The sequence below is a fragment of the Sciurus vulgaris genome (assembly GCF_902686455.1).
Source record: "Sciurus vulgaris genome assembly, chromosome: 12".
Taxonomy (NCBI): domain Eukaryota; kingdom Metazoa; phylum Chordata; class Mammalia; order Rodentia; family Sciuridae; genus Sciurus; species Sciurus vulgaris.
Window position 1 is genome coordinate 78,332,258 of NC_136473.1, and position 23,317 is coordinate 78,355,574.

The following is a 23,317-nucleotide window of genomic DNA, read 5'->3' on the forward strand; positions in this document are numbered from 1 at the left end:
TATTGGTTCCAAAGACAAATACCCAGGTTCAAATTCCGGCTACATCTCTTCTTAATAACTGTGTGATGTGGGCCAAGTTTCTTAACTTCTCTGTGCTTCAGTTTCCACGTATGAAATGGAAATAAAGTACTATTTTGCAGAGTTGTGGTAAAAATCACATAGGCTGATACAAGTAAAGTACTTATAGTGCCTGGCATGGAGTAAAGTTAAATATGATTGTTATCATTATTGACTTTCTTTTCTGTGAGTCAGTTCTCTCTGCAGGACCCTCTCTGTTGCCTATTCAGAGCCTCCATTGAGTAAAACCCCTTAGGGATGCACAAAACTAGCCAGGAAGAGAAGGCTCAGTTGGGTGTGTGTCTCTGCTCCCGTCACAAAAGCAGGCCTGCCAACCTGTCACTTAGAATTATGCTCTTTCCCCTTCCTGTCCTTTGTACTATATATGTTCCTAAAACATTCCCGGTAAGAAAGCGCTCAAGTCAAAATACTGAAAACACAACACCTCTCAGACTTAGAGATACTCTCTCTTCATTTCTGATTAAATTTCTAGGCAGAATGGAACTTGAGCTTTTTCTTGAAATCTGAATCTCCTACACATCCAGTCTCCAAACCCACACAAACCAGTGGTGTACATAGGAGAGTTGATTTCTTTTTTGGGGGGAGGGGGAACTGGGCATTGAACCCAGGGCTACTCTACCACTGGGCTCCATTCCCAGCCCCTTTTTTATTTTTAATTTCAGGGCAGGTTCTAAGTCGCTCAGGCTAACCTTGAACTTGTGATCCTCCTCAGTAGCTGGGATTACAGGTGTGCCCTATCATACCTGGCTGAGATTTGGTCCTTAAAAGCAGAATTCTTTGGTGTAAAGAGGGTTTGGGGGAAAATGGGGCTACTTGCTTTCTCATTGTTAATGTTGGTAAGTCTAGGTGGCTTCAACTAGGGTCCCCTGCACTGACACGTGTGCTCCTCCCCTCCATCGACTCTGGAAGTGAGGTGCATAGGAAAACTCACCCTTCTGCACACCTCTAGGAGAATGGCCCTTCCAGAGATTTCTCAGGGATAGCCCAACTGTGGTTTTGTTCCCAGACCAGCTGCCTGCTGGAGTCCCTGCAATCCAGGAAACCACTCAGCCAGGAGCAGGGACTAGGGAAATCGGACAGCAGTGTCTGGTGTGAAGTCATCGATTCCCTGGCTCTGGGTCTGTTTTCTCAGTTGTACCAGAAGAGTGAATCCTGCTGCCCTTCCAGAAAGGCCTGGTGCAGGTGGTCCTGTCCAATTAGCCAGGAGAATGAGTCTCTGCCATGGCATCCAAAGGGGCATTACTGGGCACTATGCCAGGGAAAGTCCAGAGCTGTGTGCCCCTGCAGTGGCTGGGGAGGAGTAACATGGAGGTAGGACTGGAGGGGGATCTTGACACCAGCGCTGGAGGATCACTTAACCAAGTTATGGATGAGGCTCTGTGCCTTTCTCCCTGGCCTTAGCAGTGCTGTTGTGTGTGTTCTCAGAAGCAGAAGGGCTCTGACTCCAGGGGCCAAGCAGGAACCATGTCCTGGCTCCTTCAGGGGCAGAACCACATTGAACCAACCCACCAGCCCCGGTGGCCACCTGGGCAAAGGAACAGCTGTCAACTGATGTGGAGCTAACCATGAGTGTAGTCACATCTGGGCACCTGGTCAAACCACAGGCCAGTCCTGGCACCCAGCTCTGCCCCTGAGCTGGCAATCCCTCTGTTTTTCCACCTCACTGCCAATTGCACCCCCTTTCCGGCTCCCGGGCAGCTGGGGCCACCTACGAACCTCAGACGAGCAGCGCAAAAGGGGTCCCTCCCCACCTCTGCAAAATCCATCATTCCTCTGCCCACGGGCTGGGATGTGGGGAGCGGGTGAGGGCTGGTTTACCTTCTTACAGGGGTAGCAAAGACAAATAAATAATCCAGAAGTCACCTTCGGTCCCTGGAGAGAGTTTTCCGGGGACAGCTGGGGTCGGGGAGGGAGGCTGCTGTTGGTCTAGGGCGGGCACAGCGGGCCGAGCTGGGCAGGGTGGTCGCCGCTCGCCAGAAGGTGGGGGCGAGTGGCAGTAGGGCCGCAGGGGCAGCGACGGGGTGGGGGGCGGGGAAGGAAGGTCACAGACCGACCCGGGCCGGAGTTGGGACGCGCGGGCGCTGCACTCACGTCCTCTTGAAGACGCCCCCGAGGGCGCTGCCCAGCAGGAGGCAGAGCTGCTGCGAGAAGAAGACCCAGGAGATCTGGGGCAGGGAGCTGTGCGTCTGGCAGCGCAGGTCCAGCAGCGTGGGCCCCAGGAAGGCGATGCACAGGCCGAAGCTGAAGAAGACGCTCCAGTAGGTGAGCGTGGGCTGCAGGTTGCGGCGGAGCAGCCCCGACACGCGGCCGTCGCAGCCCATGGCCTCGGCTGGCGGGCTCGCGGCTGTGGCTCGCAGCGAGCCGGGTGCCGGAGTGCCGCACGCCCGCGGGAGGCCGGCCGGGCCCGGAGGCCGGCGGCCGGGAGGGAGGGGCGGGGAGGGGCCGCCCGGCCTGGCCCGCCCTCGGTCCGCAGCGCGGGGACGCCTCTGCCGCCGGGCCCCGCGTCGGCTCCCGCGCCTCCCTCGCGCGGTGCCGGGCGCCCGCCTCCCGCCGCTCGCCGAGCACACGCGCTCGCCCGCCCCCGCGGCGGGGACCAACCCGCTCTCGGCGCTCCCGCCCCGGCTCCCAGCCCGCCGCCGGCCGCAGCCGCTGCACGGCCCCCGGGGACCCGCGCGCCCACTGTACAGCCCGGCAGACTGAGCGCCCGGGTGTCTGGTGCTCGGAGCCAGAGGCTGGAGAGCGCGACCCGCCGGCGCTCTACTCGCCGGAGAGCCCCGAGGCCTCCCCGCACACCCGCGGCTTTGTCAGCCGAGCCTCAAGCCTGAAGCCCGGGGGCTCCACAGATGCACTTCGAGGGCCTGCCAGTGCCTGCCTCGTCCTGCAGAATGGAAAGCAAAATGTCATATCTGCATTTTATCTCAGAAGGGTATTCGTGGCTTCCATGGGAGCCTCAGGAATTGCCCTTTAGAAAGAAAACCCCAGAATCTTCTCCACGCTAGGAAGAGCTGAGCGTCTGTCCTCACCAGCCATCTCATTTACGTATGCCCTGGACGGGTGCGGGAAGGGGGATGATGTCCTGTTCTGATCGGACTCTATCCCTGTTCTTCCCAGTATGGGGAGGAGCTGGAGGACGACAGCAGTGACCTGGAGGAATTCCGAAATAATTCTTAGAAGCGGGACGCGGGGAGTTTGGGGACAGTTCTTTTTTCGTTGGAAAAGGCCTGGGCAGGGTGTAGTGGGTGGTTTGGGTGTCCGGGCTGGGTGTTCTCCCAGGACCCTGCTGCCAACCCAGGCTGTCCCTCCCCCAGGCAGCCATGGTTCCTGTACTGGCCCGTAGAGGCCGAGCAGTAAGACCCTACAGTAATTCTCTGCCCAGGTGTTCTAGTAGTGGCAAGAGACATGACATCATGCCAGTTTGCCTGCCAGGAGACCAAAACTGAAAGGGTCAAGGAGGCATTTGGGTGGATGATCTCAAGAGGATTTGGCATGAAGTGGGGCAGCCAACTTTTCTTGCAGATAAAGGTCACGTCTCACGTGACACCCCAGCCTCTGCTCCATCCCTCCCTAGTTTGAGTCCCAGAGGAGAGGTCCAGGGTCCTCTGGCTCAGTTGCTCTGTAGGTGATGATTAGTATTTACTGAATGATAACGGTGGGCCTGCTCAGTACTTGTAATAAAGTAAACCGTTATACTCTGGAAAAAAGAACAAATCATAATCTCAAATTTTTTAGTCCTCTCTGCCACTATCACAGAATTCCAGAACCATGGAGTTCAGAGGAACAACCTCCAATGAAGTCCCTATCCCCACCATAATCTCTGTTAAGCGCTTGCCAGTCCTGTCCTTGACGACACCTGTCCTGATGGGGACCTTTTGTCATTCCCTGGGGATCTGCTTCCAAGGTGAGTTAACTCTGGTGGTAGGAGGGTCTCCTGCTACTGAAATGTTCCCTTTAACTGCTCCCCAGGGGAGAACAAATCTGCTCTGCTCATGTTAATTCTTCATATAGGAAGGCTTTGCCCAGTGTTTTTGCTTCTCCAGCCTGAACACCTGAAACTGTTCCATAATTTCCCTAGCTGGTGCTCCTGCTACATCACCCTGCTAGCCCAGCTCCTCTGCCACAGTGACAATGGCCCTGCCACAGTGAAGCAGCCCACAGTGTGTGGGGTGCTAGGAGCATGCTATAGCTTGATCTGGGTAGTGTTTACTGTCAAGACTCAAAGAATAATCCCCCCAAATGTTGCATTTTTTGGCATCCTAAGCAATTTAATCCAAAGAAAATTAAAAGGTCTGAAAAGGAGACTCAGAATCCAGATCGCTGTAGTTCATGCGTGTGTGTGTGTGTGTGTGTGTGTGTGTGTGTGTGAGACACACACGCATGCTAAGTATTGAACCCAGGGTCCCATGTTTGCTAAGCGTATACTCTTCCACTGAGCCACATCACCATCTCCTCCTGCATCCTATCTTATTCCCCTCACCTCCAGGGCAGGGAGAGGGGTCGTGGAATTCCCTTATCAGCATTAAGACCAGACTGCAGGAGAGAACCCGGTTACCTTCCTTCCATCTTCACCTGAAATCCCATCATCAGGCTTAGAAAAGAAAAATGTAATATACCTGGATATGGACTTCCATAATAAGATGATATCTGTTCCTTGGGTTCCTTCAGATTCCAAGAGACTGTTTCCAGGACCATTCACTCCCCTAAAAATCCTTAAAATTATCTTCAAAATTATCTACATTGCTTGTATTTCCCATTCTTCCCCTCTCCTAGGGAAAACAGGGTATGTAAGTTCCTGAATAATGTTAAGCAGGTGGGGCATGCTGTGGTTTCTCCCTTATGCAGGTTAGTAAGTTTGTACACCTTTTCTCCCATTTAATCTTTGTCAATTTATTCCAGCAAACTTTCAGGGGACAGAGGGAACTCTCCCTTTGCCCCTACATTATAGAACTGTCAACATAGTTAAAAATTCACTGGACTGCACACTTAAGATTTTTGCACTTAGTTGTGTTGCAATAAAATAGTAAAAACTAAAAATAACAAGCAAAAATGAAGTGAGACATTCCACTGTGAAAACAAGACTCAGTCCTCTTAGAGGCAAAAGACCTGTTTGGTGCTGGCACTGAAGGTGACCTTGGGTTAAGACAAGCAGGTAAGGAAACCAGTGCAGTAATGGGATTCTGTATGAGATATGGATTGAGAGCCAGGAGAGGAAGTGTCTGATTCCACCTGGAAGGTTCCATGGAAGAGGGGACTTAGGACTTGGATCTGGAAGATGTGCATGGGAAAAGACTTTGCTTATTTGCTCTCTTCTTGAGCTCTTCTTCTTCTTCTTCTTCTTTTTTTTTTTTTTTCCAGTATCACACATTATCCACCTCCTGCAGATCAATTTAAACTCAGAAACTACAAAAGCAAAAGAACTTGATGGGGCCTGAGAACTGCAGTTCTAGAAAACACTAAATCAGACAGCTCTGAATGAGTGCTCCAAAGAAACTCAGATTAGCCAGGACTGGAAAAGGAAAGTAGAAACTGAAGACCAAGGAAATTCTACAAGGTACATGAAAAGAAAGGTGTTGGCATAGTGACACTTTCCTATTAGATGGTTCATCCCTGAGCCTTTCATGATTGATTGCTGGACTGTCTCCAGGTGTAAAGTTCGTTTGTCGTTTGTGAGACCCTTACAGCTGCAGCCTCCAATAAAAGGTGTTAATGACTTCACAGCCTTGACCCTGTTCAAAGGTTCTCATTTCTGTGTCATTTTCATGGCCAGTTTAGGAATGTCTTTTCCCAGGCAGCAGCCTAATCCGTGCATAGTCTTCTAAGGCCTCTGGACTCCATTTTAAAATGTTCTTCAATGGTCACTTTTTATCACAGTTTTCTTTTGGATCAACACCCTTTTTGGAACCCTACTCAAATAAATTCTATCTAAGCCCCAGTTCCAACAAAACCTTCATCTGCTTCTATGTACCCTACATGGTTCTCACAGAGTCAGCTCTTACAGTCCACTAATTGTTCCTCTTCCTGCCTCCTTGCCTCCCTCTGCAGCCATTTTCACTTTGAGTTCTTGAGTGGGGGAAGGTATGTACTTGTGTCTTAACCCAGAATGCCTTGCTGAGAGCAAATCCTCGATAATAGCTAGTGACCAGATTATTTGCACAACACTTTACAATGGCTTTGGTTTTACGTTTATACATCTTATCTCCCAATTAAAACAAGTTCCTCAAGGGCACCTGCTAACCTAATTTTCCTTTGTGTTAGGTATTCAAATGTCTATTTTTTTTTTTTTTTTGAACAAGGATTGAACCCAGGAGCACGTAACCACTGCACCACATCTCAAGCCCCCCCCTCTTTTTTTTTCAAGCCCTTTTTATTTTTCATTTTGAGACAGGGTCTCAGTTGCTGAGGCTGGCCTTGAACTTGCAATCCTCCTGCTTCAGTGATTATAGTTGTGTACCACCATCTCCTGCTCAAATGTCTATTCTTGAGGATGGGGGTGTAGCTTAGTGGTCAAGCCCTTTCCTGGGATGCCCATAACTCTAGATTCATCCCAGCACCTCGCTAACACCAAATCTCTTCTTGATTGGGTATCTTTTGGACATTTTTTAAAAAATGTACTGTCAATGATTTGTTTAAAATTTCTCTTGTGTAACAAAGCATACATTTTATTTTTAAATAGTCTACATAAAAAATGTGATCATTGTTTTTTGGTACTGGTCACTTTACCACTGAGCTATATCCCAGTCCTTTTCATTTTCAATTTTGAGACAGGGTCTTGTAAATTGCTTAGGGCCTCCTTAAGTTTCTGGGGCTCATCTGGAACTTGCTATCTTTGCCTCCCTCTGTCTTGGTGCTGGGATTATAGGCATGCACCACCAGGTCCAGTGTTGTGGTCTTTCTTAAATTTGAAAGACGAAATCTTGGGTGGGGGACTGGAACTATAGCTCAGTGGTTGAGTGTTTCCCTAGCATGCTATGCAAGCTCTGGGTTGGATCCCCAACACCTCAAAAGCAAACAAAACAAAACCCTGGATGGTTCCTTAGTACTTTCTGATTCCCCTCCTTGCACACGGAAAGGAAATTGTCCCTGTCTCTTGAAAGCTCTGGAAAGCAATCTGAGACCCCCAAATGTAGAACAACCCAATCACTGGGAAGAAAACTGGCAGAAGTGAAGGACTCTGTAGCTCTGGAGATCAGTCAATTCATTGCTGCAAGGGTCAGCTCCTCCGGAAGTGTATTCTGCCCTTCCTAGTTTCCCTCTTTGGGGCTCCCAACTGCTCCAGAGCTAATTATCTGTTTACTTCTGCTCTTCCAGTGCACAAACCTCACCGTTGGGTTTGTGCATTGCTGGGTGCCCAGATTTCCGACTCCTTGGTACATTGAAGTCCTGCTCTTACAAGTGGAAGTTGATAAGCAAAAACTCCATTACAGAGCTTGGCCCATCCTTGGGTAATCTATGTCCTGGGAATAACACAGGACAAGGTAAACAAGACACTGCAGCACAGAGGGAAATAAGAGCTAGATGCCCTTACCACTCTTCTTTTGTGTACATCACATCCACTGAAATTCCTTAGGATACAGACTCATTTTGTTTTTGTTACCGTTTCTATTACAATTGAAATCCTTAAATAAATTTTTTTAAAAGGAAAAAGGAGAAAAGGTCTGATTATCACCAGCCTAGAGGGAACTTACTGAAGCTTGGGCTGATTATCATGCTTGGCAGGATCCTTGAAGTGACCATAGGCCTGCCCTTGGTCCCCAGGGCCCTGTGGTCTCTGCTTCCCAGATTGGCAGGAGCAGGAGATTGAAGCCTCCAGTTTAAGGTCATTAAGCACATCCTGCAGTGTCTCTGGCCATTCTGGGGCATAAGGCCACACCTCCCCCCATTTCCGAAGTTTATCATCTCAGCTGCCACATCACTGCCCTGCTGGCCAGTGTGGTGAGTGGATTAGCAGGCTTTGTCTGGAGTTGGTATGGATGGCAGATAGCTTATGTCAGGGACCACACCTGGGTGGCCAGGTGACCTACCACACATGAACATAAACAGCAGAGGTGGGTGTGTGCAAGAGGCAACTCCTTTAACAAATATCCTGATAAACTCTTGAGTGCTTAGTTTTTTTGCAAGGTGAAGGAAGTGGTCACTGCAGGTATCAATGAGGATAGGAAGGAAAGGAGGTGAGATGACCCAGAAGCATCTTAGAGTTAGACAGTGGCCACAAACACCCTGGTGAGACGGTGCATAATATGTGCAAGTGCTTAGAAGTACCAGTTGAGTTGGGCAAGGCAGTGCACAACTAATCAATCCTATGGACTCAGGAGGCTGAGACAGGAGGATTCAAGTTGGAGGCCAACCTCAGTAACTTAGCAAGGCCCTCTTCAACTTCATAAGACTTGTCTCAAAATAAAAAATAAGAAGAGCTGTGGATGTATCTCAGCGATAAAACACGCCTGGGTTCAGTCCCTAGTGTCAGAAAAAAAAAAAAAAAAAAAAAGTACCAGTCGAAGCTGGCCTAACTTCGAGAGCCTGGAATTATTTAAGGCAACCTCCCACTCACAAATGGAGTTCCGTTCCCATGGTCCTTGCAGGTAGCCGCTTGGCCTCAGCCTGAGCATACCAGGCTCACTCGGAGTCAGAGGGATTTAGTCTGCGCTGTGAGACCTGTGGAAAACTGAGTCTTAGGGTGCCTCTCTCTAAAACGAAGAGAATCACAGCCCCAGTACAGTGAGAAAATGTTGCAACAGTATATAACACAGGAACTGGTACATTGGGTTCCCATAAACCCCTATTATCATCATTTTTTAAAAAATTATTTTTATGTATATTTTTAGTTGTCGATGGACCTTTATTATATTTATTTTTTTCTATGCAGTGTGGAGAATCGAACCCGGTGGTCATGTATTCATATGTGAACAAAGGTTATGTGCAATTCAGTCCACTGTCTCTCCTATTCCGTGCCCCCTCCCTTCCCGTCACTCCCCTTTGTCTACTTTGTCTAGTCCAGTGACCTTCTATTCTTCCTCAGCAAGTGCTCTACCACCGAGCCACAACCCCAGCCCCTCTTATTATTAACAACGCAAACAACTCTCCGATCATACACACTAGGACACTAGGACAGGGGCTACTGGAGTGTGTTCCTGACCTAGCCACAGCAGCTTATCCCTGGGAACTTGTGAGAAATACAGATTCTCAGTCTTGCCCCAAACCTGCTGAATCAGAGACTCTGGGAGTGAGGCTCAGTCATTTGTGTTCTGACAGCCCTCCAGGGCCTGCAGATGCAGCTCAGTTCGAGATCACTGTTTTAGAGCTGCAAAGAAACAGTCCAATCCCATTCCACAGACAGCCACTCACCATTTGAAGACACTGTGTTCCTGGTTCCCACATCATCTCCTCCGCTTCCTTCAGCCATTCCTCATGGACTGGGTAATTCCTTTGTCCAAATCTTGCCATCATGGCTTGCTCTGATTGTCTGTAACCCTTTTGCAAAGGGTGGCTCCCAGCCTTGCACCCTGGACTCCTGGTCTGAGCAGCACTTAGTGCAATGGTATTTTTTTTTAAATTTATTGTTTTTATTTGTTCTTTTTAGATATACATGACAGTAGAGTGTATTTTGACATACTATGCATACATGGAGTGCAACTTGTGCTAATTAGGATCCCATTCTTGTGGTTGTATATGATGTGGAGTTTCACTGGTCATGTATTCATATGTGAACAAAGGTTATGTGCAATTCAGTCCACTGTCTCTCCTATTCCATGCCCCCTCCCTTCCCTTCACTCCCCTTTGTCTACTTTGTGTAGTCCAGTGACCTTCTATTCTTCCTCTCCCCCACCCTTATTGTGCATTAGCATTCTCCTATCAGAGAGAGTGTCTGACTTTTGGTTTTTTGGATTTCACTTAGCATGATATTCTCCAGCTCCATTCATTTAACAGCCAAAGTCATAGTCATTCTTTTTATGGTTGCATAATATTCCATTGTGTATATCTACCACATTTTATCCATTCATCTGTTGAAGGGCACCTAGGTTGATTCCGTAGCTTGGCTACTGTGAATTGAGCAGCTGTAAACATTGATGTGGCCGTGTCAGTACAGTATGCTGATTTTAAGTCCTTTGGGTGTATACCCAGGAGTGGCATAACTGTGTCAAGTGGTGGTTCCATTCCAAGTTTTCCAAGGAACTCCATCTGGTTTCCAGAATGGTTGCATCAATTTGCAGTCCTACCAGCAACGTATGAATGGACCTTTATCTCCACATCCTCCCAAACATTAACTGTTACCTGTATTCTTGATTATTGCCATTCTGACTGGAGTGAGATGAAATCTCAGTGTAGTTTTAATTTGCATTTCTCTAATTGCTAGAGATGTTGAACATTTTTCATATATTTGTTGACCATTCGTATTCCTCCTTCTGTGAAGTGCCCATTCAGTTCCTTTGCCCATTTATTGGTTGGGTTATTTGTTTGTTTGTTTGGTTTTTTTTTTTTTTTGGTGTTAAGGTTTTCGAGTATTTTATATATCCTGGAGATTTAAGGTGCAGGTGGCAAAGATTTTCTCCCATTCTGTGGGCTTTCTCTTCACATTCTTGATTATATCCTTTGCTGTGAAGGAGCTTTTCAGTTTGATATCATCCCATTTACTGATTCTTGATTTTACTTCTTAGTGCATTGGGTTTGCTGCCTCCTTTTCTCTGCCTGCTCTGTGACAAACACATGACATACAGCAACCTTGTATTTACTTTTTTTGATCGAAGCTAAACTTACATACACAAAAGTGCACGTGTCTTAAGTGAATAACTTGTCTACGCACCCATGTGACCACTGCTCAGATGGAAAAATAGTATCCAACCCCGAAACAGCAGGGTACTTGCTCACCATCAGGCCTAGTTCCTTTTCCTTCCTTGCTTTCTCTTACACGGACACACCACCATTTATTTATCTCATCTACTATTGGTGGTCATTCAGATGGTTTCCAGTTTGAAGCTACAATAAATAAAGCTACTCTGAACATCCACACACTCGTCTTTTGGTGGACAGAGCCCTCGTTCTTTTGAGTATTCGAAAATGAAATTAAATTGTCAGGTCATAATAGACCTGACTTTAGCGGATGCCACTGGTTTTCCAAAGTGGTTGTACCGGTGTACAGCCTGCTGGAGTTCCAGTTGCTCTACCTCCTATGACACTTGGCATCGCTGATCATGTTAATGGCAGTCATCCTGTTGGGGTGCACCAGTGTCTTGTGGTTTCAAGTTGCATTTCCCTCATGACAAATAAGATTCGGTATCTTATATGCATATGGGTCATTTGCATATCCTCATTTGTGAAATAACCCTTTAAATCTTCTGCCTGCTTTTTTTGACATTTAGAAACATTTTAAGTGACACATAATAATTATGTATATAATGATCAGATCTGTGTAATTGGAATATTCATCACCTCGAACATTTATAACTTCTTCATACTGGGAGCATTCAAAATCCTCTCTACTAGTTATTTTTTTAAATTGGACTGGGAACATATCTCAGTGATAGAACACTTTTCTAGCATTTATTGAGGCCCTGGGGTTCAATCCCCTGCACCATAAATAATAAAGTAATAAATGTTGTCCACCATGGTTACCCCATTGTTACCCAACTGTGTGCCAGAACATCTGAAGTTATTCCTCCTTTCCAACAATTAACCACCCTCTCTTTCCTCTCCCCCCACCCTTCCAAGCCTCTGTTAATTGCATTCTACTCCCTAATGAGTATGAATTTTTTTTTCTCCTTTGGCAGTGCTGGGATCAAACCCAGATCCTTGTGCATGCTGGACAACTGTTCTACCACTGAGCGACATCCCTCGCCCCAAGATCATTTTTTTTTTAAATATTCCACTTATAAGTGAGAACGTGTGGTGTTTGTCTTGCTGTTTCTAACTCATTTCACTTAACATAATGTCCTCCAGTTCCATTTGTGTTGGATAGGATTCCATTTTTCATGTCTGAATAATATTCCATTGTGTATGTCTACCACATTTTGTTTATTCACTCATCCATTGATGGACACCTTCACTGATTTCATGTCTTGACAATTGTGAATAGTGCTGCAGTAAACATGGCAATGCAGATGTCTCTTCAACATACTGACTTCCTTTCCTTTGGATATAAATCCAGTAGTGAAATAGATAGGTCATTTGGTAGTTCTATTTGTAGTTTTTTGAGGAACATCCACATTGCTTTCTAATGTAACACATTGTTACATTCCCACCAACAATGTGTACTAGTTCTCCCTTCTCCATTCTTGCCAGCATTGGTCATTTTTTGGTCTCTTTGGTAATAGCCATTCTTCCTGGGGTGAAATGATACCTCGTTGTGTATTTGATTTGCATTTCTCTGATGATTAGTGATGTTGAGCATTTTTTAATTTGATTTTTTTCCCACTGTGTTGTTTGAGTTCTTTACATATTCTGGATATTAATCCCTTCTCGGATGAATAGTTTGCAAATATTTGCTCCCATTCTGATGGTTGTCTTATCCGTTGATTGTTTCCTTTTCTGTGCAGAAGCTTTTTAGTTTGATGTGATCCCATTTATTAATTTTTGCTTTCATTGCCTGTACTTTTGGGGTTATGTCCAAAAAATATTTGCCCAGATCAATGTTCTGAAGCATTTCCAGTGTTGCATTCTAGTAGTTTCATAGTTGTTGGTCTTACATTTATGTTTTCATTCATTTTGACTTGTTTTTAATATGGTGAGAGATGGGGACTTAATCCCTTCTTCTGACATGGATATCCAGTTTTCCCAAAACCATTCATTGGAGAGACTGTGCTTTCTTTCCTGTATGTTATTGGTACCTTGTTGAAAATCAGCTAGTCGTAAATACATGGATTTATTTCTGGGTCCTCTATTCTGTTCCATTGGTCTCTGTATTGGGTTTGTTGTCAGTACCATGATGTTTGGGTTACTATAGCTTTGCAGTTTGTCTTGTATGTGTTTGTTTGTGGTGCAGGGGATTGAACCCAGGACCTCTTGCATGCTGAGCCACTGAGCTCTACCACTGACTCCACCTCCAGTCCTGCAGTGTATCTTTTTTTTTTTTTTTTTTTTTTTTTGAGGGTGTGGATTCCAGGAATTGGAACTCAAAGGCACTCAGCCACTGAGCCACATCTCCAGCCCTATTTTGTATTTTATTTAGAGTAAGGGTCTCACTGAGTTGCTTAGTGCCTCGACATTACTGAGGCTGGCTTTGAACTTGCAGTCCTCCTGTTTCAGCCTACCCAGCCATTGGGATTACAGGCGTGTGCAATGTATCTTGAAGTCAGGTGTTGTGATGCCTCCAGTTTCCCTCCCTTCTGAGGGTTCCTTTGACTATTTGGGGTCTTTTGTGGTTCTGTATGAATTTTAGAAGTATTTTTCCCCCCTGTAGCTATGAAGAAGGACATTGGTATTTTTTTTTTTAATAGGAATTGCTTTTGTCTACTTTTTAAAAATTTGTTCTATTTGGTTATACATGATACATGAGAGTAGAATGCATTTTGACACATTGTACACAAATGGAGCATAACTTCTCATTCCTCTGGATGAACATGGTGCTGAGTCACACCAGTAGTGCGATCATACATGTATATAGGGTAATGATGTCTGTCTCATTCTACTGTCCTTCTTTTGTCTTCTTTTAATATTAAGTTGTCCTTCTCTTTGAAATTTATTTAGGAGTTGTTGATATATTCTATATTTGAGTCCTTTATCCATTACATGGGTTGTAAACATCTTCTCTTTGCACATCGATTATCTTAATCTTCACAAGGATTCTCGGAGGTCGGCATGACTATCTAGTTTCTATGAATGAGGACACTGAGACTTCAGAGGCAGAGTACCTTGCCCAAAGTCACACAACTGGTAAATGGTGAAACTTAGTATTGAGCCCAGGTGTTCTGACTCCAAAGTCAGAATCTCTGGTTGATGGAGTCCTGTGTTGGTATTTTGCAAAATTTCCCTGGTCTTGTAAATGTGCACCTGGAGCTGGAGATCCAGGCTTCAGGGAATCTACTCACCTCTGGGGGAGTGCTTGGATATCCGGACCATTTTAGGCCTTTATTGGATTACACTTGTGACTTGTGTCTCACTTGAGCATCCCTGTGACATAGCAATGTGACTCTTGTTCCTGGAGTTATAGAGGATGTCATTTGATGGGTTCCCTTTACAAATGCACAGAAGAGATTTCTACTGGACATCACCAGAAAAAGCTGTGATTCCCCCTGAGCAATTGATTTGTGTTTATCATCTGGATGCTGGGAAACATTGAGTTAATACTATTTTCTAAGCTTGTAATAACTTTTGGAAATCTCCCAAAGTTATGGTCTGTCTTTATCACCCATGTAGAATTTTATGATATATGTGTTGTGGATTGACTGAGGTCCTCTATTTTTCTGTCCTTTTCATCCGCCTTTCTTCGCTCCCCGCCCCATAGTGCTTTTTGATTGAGATCATTCACATATCATAAAACGTACCCTTTTAAAGTGCATCATCTTATGGGTTTTAGTATATTTGCAAGATTTGGGGATTCATCATCCCTACCTAATTTCAGAGCATTTTCATCCCCCCAAAGAAGCTCCATACCCATTAACAGTCACTCTCCAGTCCTTCCATCCCTTGCCCTACTTACTGTCTCTAAGGATTTGCATTTTCTGGACGTTTCATATAAATAGAAACCTACAATGGTGCTTTTTATGTCTGGCTTCTTTCACTCAACATAATGTTTTCAAGGCTCTTCCATGTTGTAGCTAGCATACATTAGCACTCCTCATTCCTTTTTATAGCTGAATAATATTTCATTGTATGATGTACCACATTTTGTTAAACCATTAATCAACTGACAGATATTTGTCTATTATGAAATTATACCACTGTGAACATCTGCCTACAAGTGTGTACATGAGCAGGTTCCAATTCTCCTTGGTATATACTTAGAAGTGGTTTGCTGGTTTGTATAGGAACTCTTTGTTTAGCTTTTTTGAGACCCTTTCCTCATTAAAAGTATTTTTTGTCTTGTTGTATTGTACATATCTCTATAATCCTCTGCAAACCCCTCTTTTTGGAATGAAGCAGAGTATAAATAAAAATAAATCACAAAGCACTCCCAAGCCATCTGTTTAATAATCTGTGCTAGAATTTTGCCAGGATTCTATATTGAGCCATTTGGTCTATAGTTTCCAGAAATACCTTCTGTCTCCTTGTAAAAATCAGAACATTCTCTCATATACAATGTCCTCATGATGTATCTGATTGTTTTTCGGGCCTACCTGCACCGCCTTTCATGATGCTAGTGCCTAATTCATCTGAGTCTGGCCGCTAGACCCAGCTTTGGCCCCAACAGGTCTCACTAGCTACCATCTCATCCATCTTGTGATGGGCTTCATTTTCTTTTGTATCAAAATAATTCATGCTCAGAAATAAAAATAAACCAGAACAGAGGAGCCTACGGAGCTGCGTCCCCTACCTCATCCCTCCCACCCCCGGTCTTGCTTCCCAGAGGCAACTGCTTCTAACTTTTTTAGCTTTTTATTCTGGGAACAACTTCCATATCTCAAAATAATATGCTTATGCTGCTGCTCCTTGGGTTTTCAAGTTTAAATATCCCCTATTGATTTATATCTAGGAAAGATGAGGATTTAATTCATATATGTCATCCAAACAACCCCCGCCCCCGCTTACCCTACTCCCAGTATGGTTCTGTTTATTTAGTTGGTCTAAGGAAAATAACAATAAATCTGTTGATTACTTTTGTTGCTTTAAGTAACATATTTGCAACTTTATTTTTCATTTCACTAGCTAGTGATAGTAGTTTTAACTCATTTTTTTTTCTCTCTGTGGTACTGGAGATCAAACTCAGTACCAGCGAGGTATGCTTTACCACTGAGCTATATTCCAAGCCCTTTTTATTGTTTATTTTGAGACAGGGTCTCACTAAGTTGCCCAGGTTGGCCTCAGACTTGTGAACATCCTGCCTCAGCTGGAAGTACAGGCAGGCATCCCACTGGCTTAAATGTTCAATATGGATGATATTTATGTCCTAATTTTCTAACCAATATCAGGTCTTCTGTGCTTTACTTATAGATAAGTTTTTAAAGTTTGTTTATTTGTTTAGTTATTCATTTATTTTTAGTATCAGGGATTGAGCCCAGGGTTGCTTAACCACTGAAACTTTTTATTTTTTATTTTGAGACAGGGTCTCTCTAAGTTGCTTAGGGCCTCGCTAAGTTATTGAGGCTGGCCTTGAACTTGCAATCCTGCTGCTTCAGCCTCTCAAGTCTCTGGGAGTCCATCAATTTCTAAAAGTTTAAATCCAATACAGAGTGTTTATATTTTGTAACAACGTAAATATTTTACATTTATCACAGAGCCTTATAATATTCTATTATGAATTTCTTTTATTTCTTTTAGCTTTTTGTGGAATTTCAAGTCGCCTTTCTTCTTCCCTCTTTATTTTTCCCCTCTTCCCTTTTTATTCTTTTCTTCTTACATGCCATTGTCATGTCCTCAATGTCTTAAAATGAGTTCTATTGCCAACAACACAACACCACAGTGAGTTATACAGAAAAGTTGTGTATTTGGACTCATGGTTCTGGTCCAAGGTCAAGGGGCTGAATCTGCTGATGGCCTTGTCAGCAGAGTCAATCAAGAGTCAAGGCAGCACAGGGTAAGACACGGTGAGAGTGCACGAGAGACCTGACCAAACTGGCATTTATAGCAGATCATTCTCAAGATAATCCATTAATCCATTTATCCATTTATTGCATGAATGGATTAATTACTTCCTAAAGGTCCCATCTGGTTCCGTCTCTTAATATCTTATAATGGTATTATATTTTAACGTGAGTTTCAGAAGGGACAAACGAGTTTCCAACCATGGCCCTGAGTATAGGTCCCCCCTTTCCCCAGGGACCTGTCACTCAGAACCCTCTGCTCTTCTGCTCGCCTTTGGGCTGTGACTTTTCTGCCACATTGCTGTTAACCTGGGACGTCTTTCTTTCACTGAAACCAGAGGCCCAGCCACCCTTCCTCCCTCCTTCCTTCTCTTCCTTCTTTTCTCTTTTCCGTCTCTGTTTATACTTTCATTTTGCTATACCACATCTATAGCAGGAAACTAGAGAGGCTGCCTTTGCTAAAAGCAGACTGTTTATTGGTCCTGCCGATGCCTGGGCGGTGGGTTGGGGTGGGTGTAACTGAAAGCAGGATAAAGCTTGGCATCTCTGCCTTCATTTTATATGTCTTCAAATTCCTTCTCAGCTCTGTACACAGGCATGTTCACATTTAAGGTGTGTTCATCTAAAAACAAGTAATACAAGATTGATTAGCCCTAAATTTACCTAACTTATCTTGTCCTCCTTTAAGATCGAGGCAAGATTTGCAGGGATATTTACAGCGTCCTATTTTTGATCCCCAGTGTGGCACCTAGAAGTCTCCAGTCACTGCCCTGTGTGTTCTCAGAGCAATAGAGCCTCACAGACAGACCACCCATAGGAAACTCTCACCCGAAACAGGAGTAATCTTCTCATGGGAACAGAATTGCCTGCTTCCAGCATCACAGTAACAAGTGGAAGTCACCTGTCTTTCTCCAGAGCCACCTTGCAGAACCAGAACTGAGATAATGATCAACCAGACCACAGTTTGACCAAGGCTGCTTATCAGGAATACCTCTCACCCCCTGCTCTGACCCTTCCTCCATTTAAACCTCAAGTTCACGCAAATACCCCCAAGACAGCATGGAGATGCTTGACCTCACTGTGCTTTCTCAATATTGCCATATTGTTTAGTACCTTTCTGCTCTTTAACTATTCCCTTTTTCTGTTTGGATTTTGGACTGAGTGACTGGACCTGGTTTGTGGGAACATCCAGAGTCAGGTCTCTGGACTCCAATAACATATCTTCAAGTAATTTCTCAAGAAGGAATATTCATTACGGACATCTTCTGAGTGCTTCTTACCTCATTGTCCTACCCTTATATCTGAATGGCAATTTGGAAGAAATGTAAAACTCTTGGGTAAAAATTGCCTTTGTCGGCCAGGCATGATGGTGCATGCCTATAATCTCAGTGACTCAGGAGGCTGAGGCAGGAGGATAGCAAGTTCAAGGTTAGCCTCAGCAACTTAGTGAGACCTTGTCTCAAAAAAAAAAAAAAATGTTTTAAAGGACTGGGAATGTAGCTCTATAGCTCAGTGGTAAACTCTCCTGGGTTCAACCCCTAGTACCAAGAAAAAAAAAAAAAATAGAAAAAGAAAAAACAAGCATGTAAAAGCATCATCCTAGCCTTTATTAACAAGGACCCTGAGGCCAATCTGATTCTTATATTTTTAAAGGTAACTTTTTTTCCTCTAAGGAAAATTTCAGCATCTGAATATACTATTACCTAGAAATTAGGCTAATTCTCTTACCTGCCAATACTTTCTATTGAAACTATTGAGATTTTAATTTCCATAATTCTCTTTAATTTTCAATAGCTCACACTTACTCTCTGATTGCTTCTTTTCATAGCATCCAATCCTTTTTTTCAAGGCTGCAACACCTTCTCATATTTCTTTGAGGTTACCAGTTATTCAAAAAATTTCTTGGCTGTATGCAGTGGCATGCACCTGTAGTACCAGCTACTCAGGTAGCTGAGGCAGAAGGATCACTCAAGTTCAGGAGTTCGAGATCAGCCTGGGCAGCACAGTGAAACCCTTTCTCAAAAAAGAAAAGAAAAAATACATAAAATAAATTTTCTTTCTGCAGCCAATAAGCCCCTTGGACTCCTTTATTCGTGGGTCCCTGTGTACAATGGCTGCAAACAGTAGTCTCCTTTAGTGCACACAGCCTGTTGCTATATGGTTGCCCTAAGGGACCTGGGAGGCAGCCCCTTGCAGTGGATGTTTGAGTCTCTGATCTGATGTTGTTCCCATCTAGGCTCCAGACAGGTGTGCAGTGCACGTGGGAAGCCCCATGGCAACAGCTGGGGCTGGCCAAGTTACCATCTAGACCAACCTGCAGAGCCAGGAGCTTGTGGGCTCTACACAGGACCAAGTTCAAGTTCTCTGGCCACCAGAAGATCCACAACTCGGAAGTGGAGTTTTACCAAGTTTACTGCAGATTAACTCAAAGACATGGTGGCCAAGAGGCAGCTCATCCCAGATTGCTGTGAGGTCTGATGCATCCCAATCATGGTCTCCTGGACAAGTGGCAGGTCCTGCACTCACAAAGGTTTCCACTGTGCTGCCCCTCCTTGACCTTTTCTTTTTCTAAAGTCACTTTTTTAACTTGAAATAATTTTAGATTTACAGAAAAGTTGCCAACATAGTATAGACAATTCCTCCATCTCCCTCATCTGACTCCCCCATTGTTGAGAACAAGTTTCTGTGCAACATCTTGTTACTTGTTATTATCAGAGCTTTATAGTTATATATAGTAGTTGAATTCATCCCAACAAACTCATATATGCATGGAAATCAATTCCAGTTCATGATCCCCCTTTTCCCTCCCATCCTCCCTCCCCTCTCCCCTTTTCCTTCCTCTGCTCTACTAGACTTCTTTTTGCTTGTCTTTTAATTTGTGTTTGATTGCTTCTTTATGTTAACTTATCATTCCCTCCTCCTTTCTTTTATTTTACTCTAGCTTCTACATATGAGAGAAAATATTTGACCTTTGAGTTTCTGAGTTTGGCTACTTTCACTTAGCATGATCTTCTCTGTTTCTAGGCATTTACTGAGAAATGCCACATCATCCTTTTTTAAGACGGAGTAGAACTCCATTGTATAGATATGCCACAACTGCTTAATCCATTCATCTATTGATGCTGTTCTCCTTAATCTTGCCCACCAACCTATCCTCCCTCTTGTCCACCTGTAAAAGGGATTCTTTTTTTTTTTTTTTAAACCCTTTTGTCTCTTCTGTTCCCTAAACTCTCTCTCTCTTTCTTATGGAGCATCCCATTCCCATGTATGTGTCTCTTCATGCTAGGGGCTTTTTTCAAACGTCTGATTATCTTTGTTTTTTTCAACTTAAGAGTGAGCCAGGCTAGTCAATAGGCAGATTTCATTTGGGTGGGGAGCCAATGTTGTATTCAGGAGACTACAAGCAATAGAAGTGGAAGCCCCTTCTTTGGGGCCATCAAACTTTTTGATTGGGGCTGGATCTCTGGCTGCCCTGTGTGTTGCTTAGGGATTGAATGTTCCATATCATGGTGGCCAGTCCTTCTCTTTGCGGTCATGTTTAAGTCTGCTGCTTCCTCTCCACTGTGAAACTGAGGGTCTCTGGGAGGCCTGAGCCCCAAGGGATCCTGCTGGGATAATGTACAATGTTTTCTGCTATCCGCCTCCGGTCTGGGCCCACTACCCTATTATGGCTTAGGTCTGGAATATCCCGCAAAGGCTCATATACTTCAAGACTTGGTCCCTAACACAGTCATGCCCAGAGGAAAGGTTTTTTTAGGGAATGATTGGCTCATGAGGGCTCTAACCTCATCAGTGGTTTCATCCACTCGATGAAAGAATAACTTGAACAGAGATTATAGGGAGGAGGGACCTAGTTGGGTTTACCTTGTCCTGCCCTGTCCTTGCTCTTTCTGCTTCTGGGTAGCCATAAGCTGCTCTCCTTGACCACTCCCTTCTACCATGATGCTCTGCCTTGCCTCAGGCCCAGAGCAGTGGAGCCAAATAAATGAAATTGTGAACCAAAATAAACCTTTTCTCCTTTAAGTTGTTTTCGTCAGATGGTTTTTGGTCACAGAAATAACAAGATGACTAACATACCCTCACTCACTTATTTCCTTGGTGACCCTTCCTCTCTCCTGTGCCCGGCTCCTTCGTATTTGCTGAGAATGTGTATCCACGGGAGGCCGCCCTCCTGTTCTCTTAATAGTTAGGGAGATTTACTTTTCTTCATCCCTCTATTATCATTTTAGTGGCGTCAGGGAGAGAGAGGACAAGTGCATGTGGCTGGTGGTCTGGCTTTGAATGGAAATCTTCTATTCCCTCCTGACGTGTCCGTTTACCCTTTTTCAGAATGAAGGTCGTTCTCCTGAGATGGGAGGATGAAGCAAGTGAGAATTTCATCATCATCATAAACACCTCTATCTTTCCGAAAATGGAAGGTTCCAGAGCCCGAGGGGCTTCTTCCTCTGCTCGGCTATAATGAGACAAAAAAAATAATAGGAACTGCTATAGTTGTGTGTTATGTAGTAATAATAAGCTGTATTTGGTATTTGCCTGGACTTGTAAAACTAAAATCATAAAGCGCAGCGGGTGCCTGGTGACAAACTTGCTGTGTGGCAGGATGATACTCCTGACCAATGTTGATATGAACCTTTATCTATGATTTGAGTGGTGGTTCCTAGTCTAGTCGTGTTCTGGTCTTTATCAGTGAAGACCAGAGCATGACTGGGCTGAAAATCACTACTTAAACCCCTGGACTTTTGGAGCAAATCATCAGCAGCACCGTGACCAGAGGACTCCACGTTGCTCTGTCTCTTGACTGCCCCAGCTGCTGTCCACACCATCGCTGATAGACCGTTGTCACCGAGCCTGGACGACTAACCACTGCTCCAGTGATGACAACTGCCATCCAGCCTCCAACTCATCAGACATCCAAGGACATCCAAGGACACCCGAGGAGCTCAGAGAGGCTACAACTGAGAAGAATCCCTTTGGTCTTATTGACGGTTTCTAGGCTAAGAGATGCTGCACTGAGTAAGTCCATGGGAATTGGACTCTAGGTGAATAAGAGGGTGAATCTTGAATGTATTTGTGACTTGCTATCATTAGGAATGTTAAGTTGAGTGTGCATGGCATGAATAAAATCCACTTGTTGGAACCAAACTCGATTCCTCTCTTGCTCACTGCTCGCGACATCTGCTGCTTTGGTTTCATCGGTACCTTCGCCTAGATGCAGCTTCTGTGTCTTCACCTCCCAGTGCTAATGCATTAAGGCCAGAGCATTTCTTGAGTCCACAGCTTCAGCTCCATCAACTGCCCTTGCCCAGTGGTTCTGCCCCACTGGTGGTTCCAGGTGAGCTGCTTCTGTCCTGTGGCAGCCTCCTAACTGGCCCCTTCCTATCATCCCTTAATCCAGCCTCTGTGAGTTCTGATTTCAGGCCTGAGTGTATCTCAAATATATGTCAAAACAGGGACATTTTGAAACAATGAGTATCCTCTATGGAGGGCTTTTGACAGCATCCATCAAAATTGCAACTGTGTGGACCCTTTGACCTACTGTTCCACTTCTAGGGAGTTACCCTGCAGTTAGAGCTGTACATGTGCAAAATGACATCTGTACAGATTTAATTATTGTCCCACTCTTTATAAAAGCGAAAGGTTATAGACAACCCAAAGGTCGTAGACTGTTACCAGGGAGTTACTAAATAAAGGAGAATGCATCCATATACTAGAATATTATGGAGTCATAAAAATGAGAAAACTCTTTATAAATTGATAGGAAATAATATCTAAGATTAAACTAAAAACAGGGACACAGAATAAATGACTAATGCTTGTGTAACTTTGGCATGAAACAGGGAAAAGATAAAATATTTGTGCATAAAATCCTTGGAAGTTTGCAACATTCACTGAGTTTAAAGAGGGGAACTAGGAAAAAAAAAGAAGTAAAAACTTCACACACACACACACACACACACACACACACACAAAGGGGAACTGGATTGTGGAGATGATGACAAAGGGGTGTTTTCACTACAAATCTTGTATCTTCTGAATTATGGAGCACAAAACTGTGTTGTCTATTTAAATTAATAAAAACAATTTAAAACTCTCCCTCTGCATTATCTTTTTAGTTTCTTAAAAAAATATACCAAATGTTTAATATTTTTAAATAATTTGTATATTAATCTACATATACACTCTGAATTCAGAATACATACATATACGTGTGTGTGTGTGTGTGTACTTTTTTTGTGTGTGTGGTGGTGGTACTAGGGGTTGAACTCAGGGACACTACCACTTAGTTACATCCCCAGTCCTTTTATTTTTTATTTCAAGTCAGGGTCTCATTACATTGCCCAGACTTTTCATCCTCCTGCCTCAGCCTCCCCAGTCACTGGGATTACACTCATATTCTAATACAAGCTGAGTGTGCCTTGGTTGAAATGTTTGGAACCAGAAGTGTTTCAGATTTCAGATTTTCTTTGGAATGTCTGCACATGTGTAATGAGATATCTTGTGAATGCATCTAAATCCAAAGTTAATTTATGTCATGTACACTTTACACATATAGCCTGAAGGTCACTTTTTAA

The 23,317-nt window shown here is 44.2% G+C and overlaps 1 protein-coding gene and 1 long non-coding RNA gene across 4 annotated transcripts in view; one reads left to right on the top strand and one right to left on the bottom strand.

Moving 5' to 3' along the window:
- The window catches only part of MFSD4A (major facilitator superfamily domain containing 4A), a 27,237-nt gene extending 24,741 nt beyond the window's left edge, over window positions 1-2,496 (bottom strand). The window contains exon 1 of the mRNA XM_079107889.1: window positions 2,170-2,496. Coding sequence (XP_078964015.1) covers window positions 2,170-2,399 — 230 coding nt within the window. The 5' untranslated portion in view covers window positions 2,400-2,496. The remainder of the gene's footprint in view (window positions 1-2,169) is intronic.
- On the top strand, window positions 2,207-22,813 carry LOC306642265. Of its 3 annotated transcripts, XR_013758449.1 has the most exons (4): window positions 2,245-2,340; window positions 17,486-18,398; window positions 18,982-19,275; window positions 21,075-22,813. It is a non-coding gene; the product is annotated as an uncharacterized lncRNA (long non-coding RNA). The 3 variants fall into 3 exon arrangements; XR_013758448.1 differs by lacking the exon at window positions 17,486-18,398 and having other exon boundaries at window positions 2,207-2,340; XR_013758450.1 differs by lacking the exons at window positions 2,245-2,340; window positions 17,486-18,398 and adding an exon at window positions 5,448-5,626.
- Window positions 22,814-23,317: the final 504 nt, after the last annotated feature.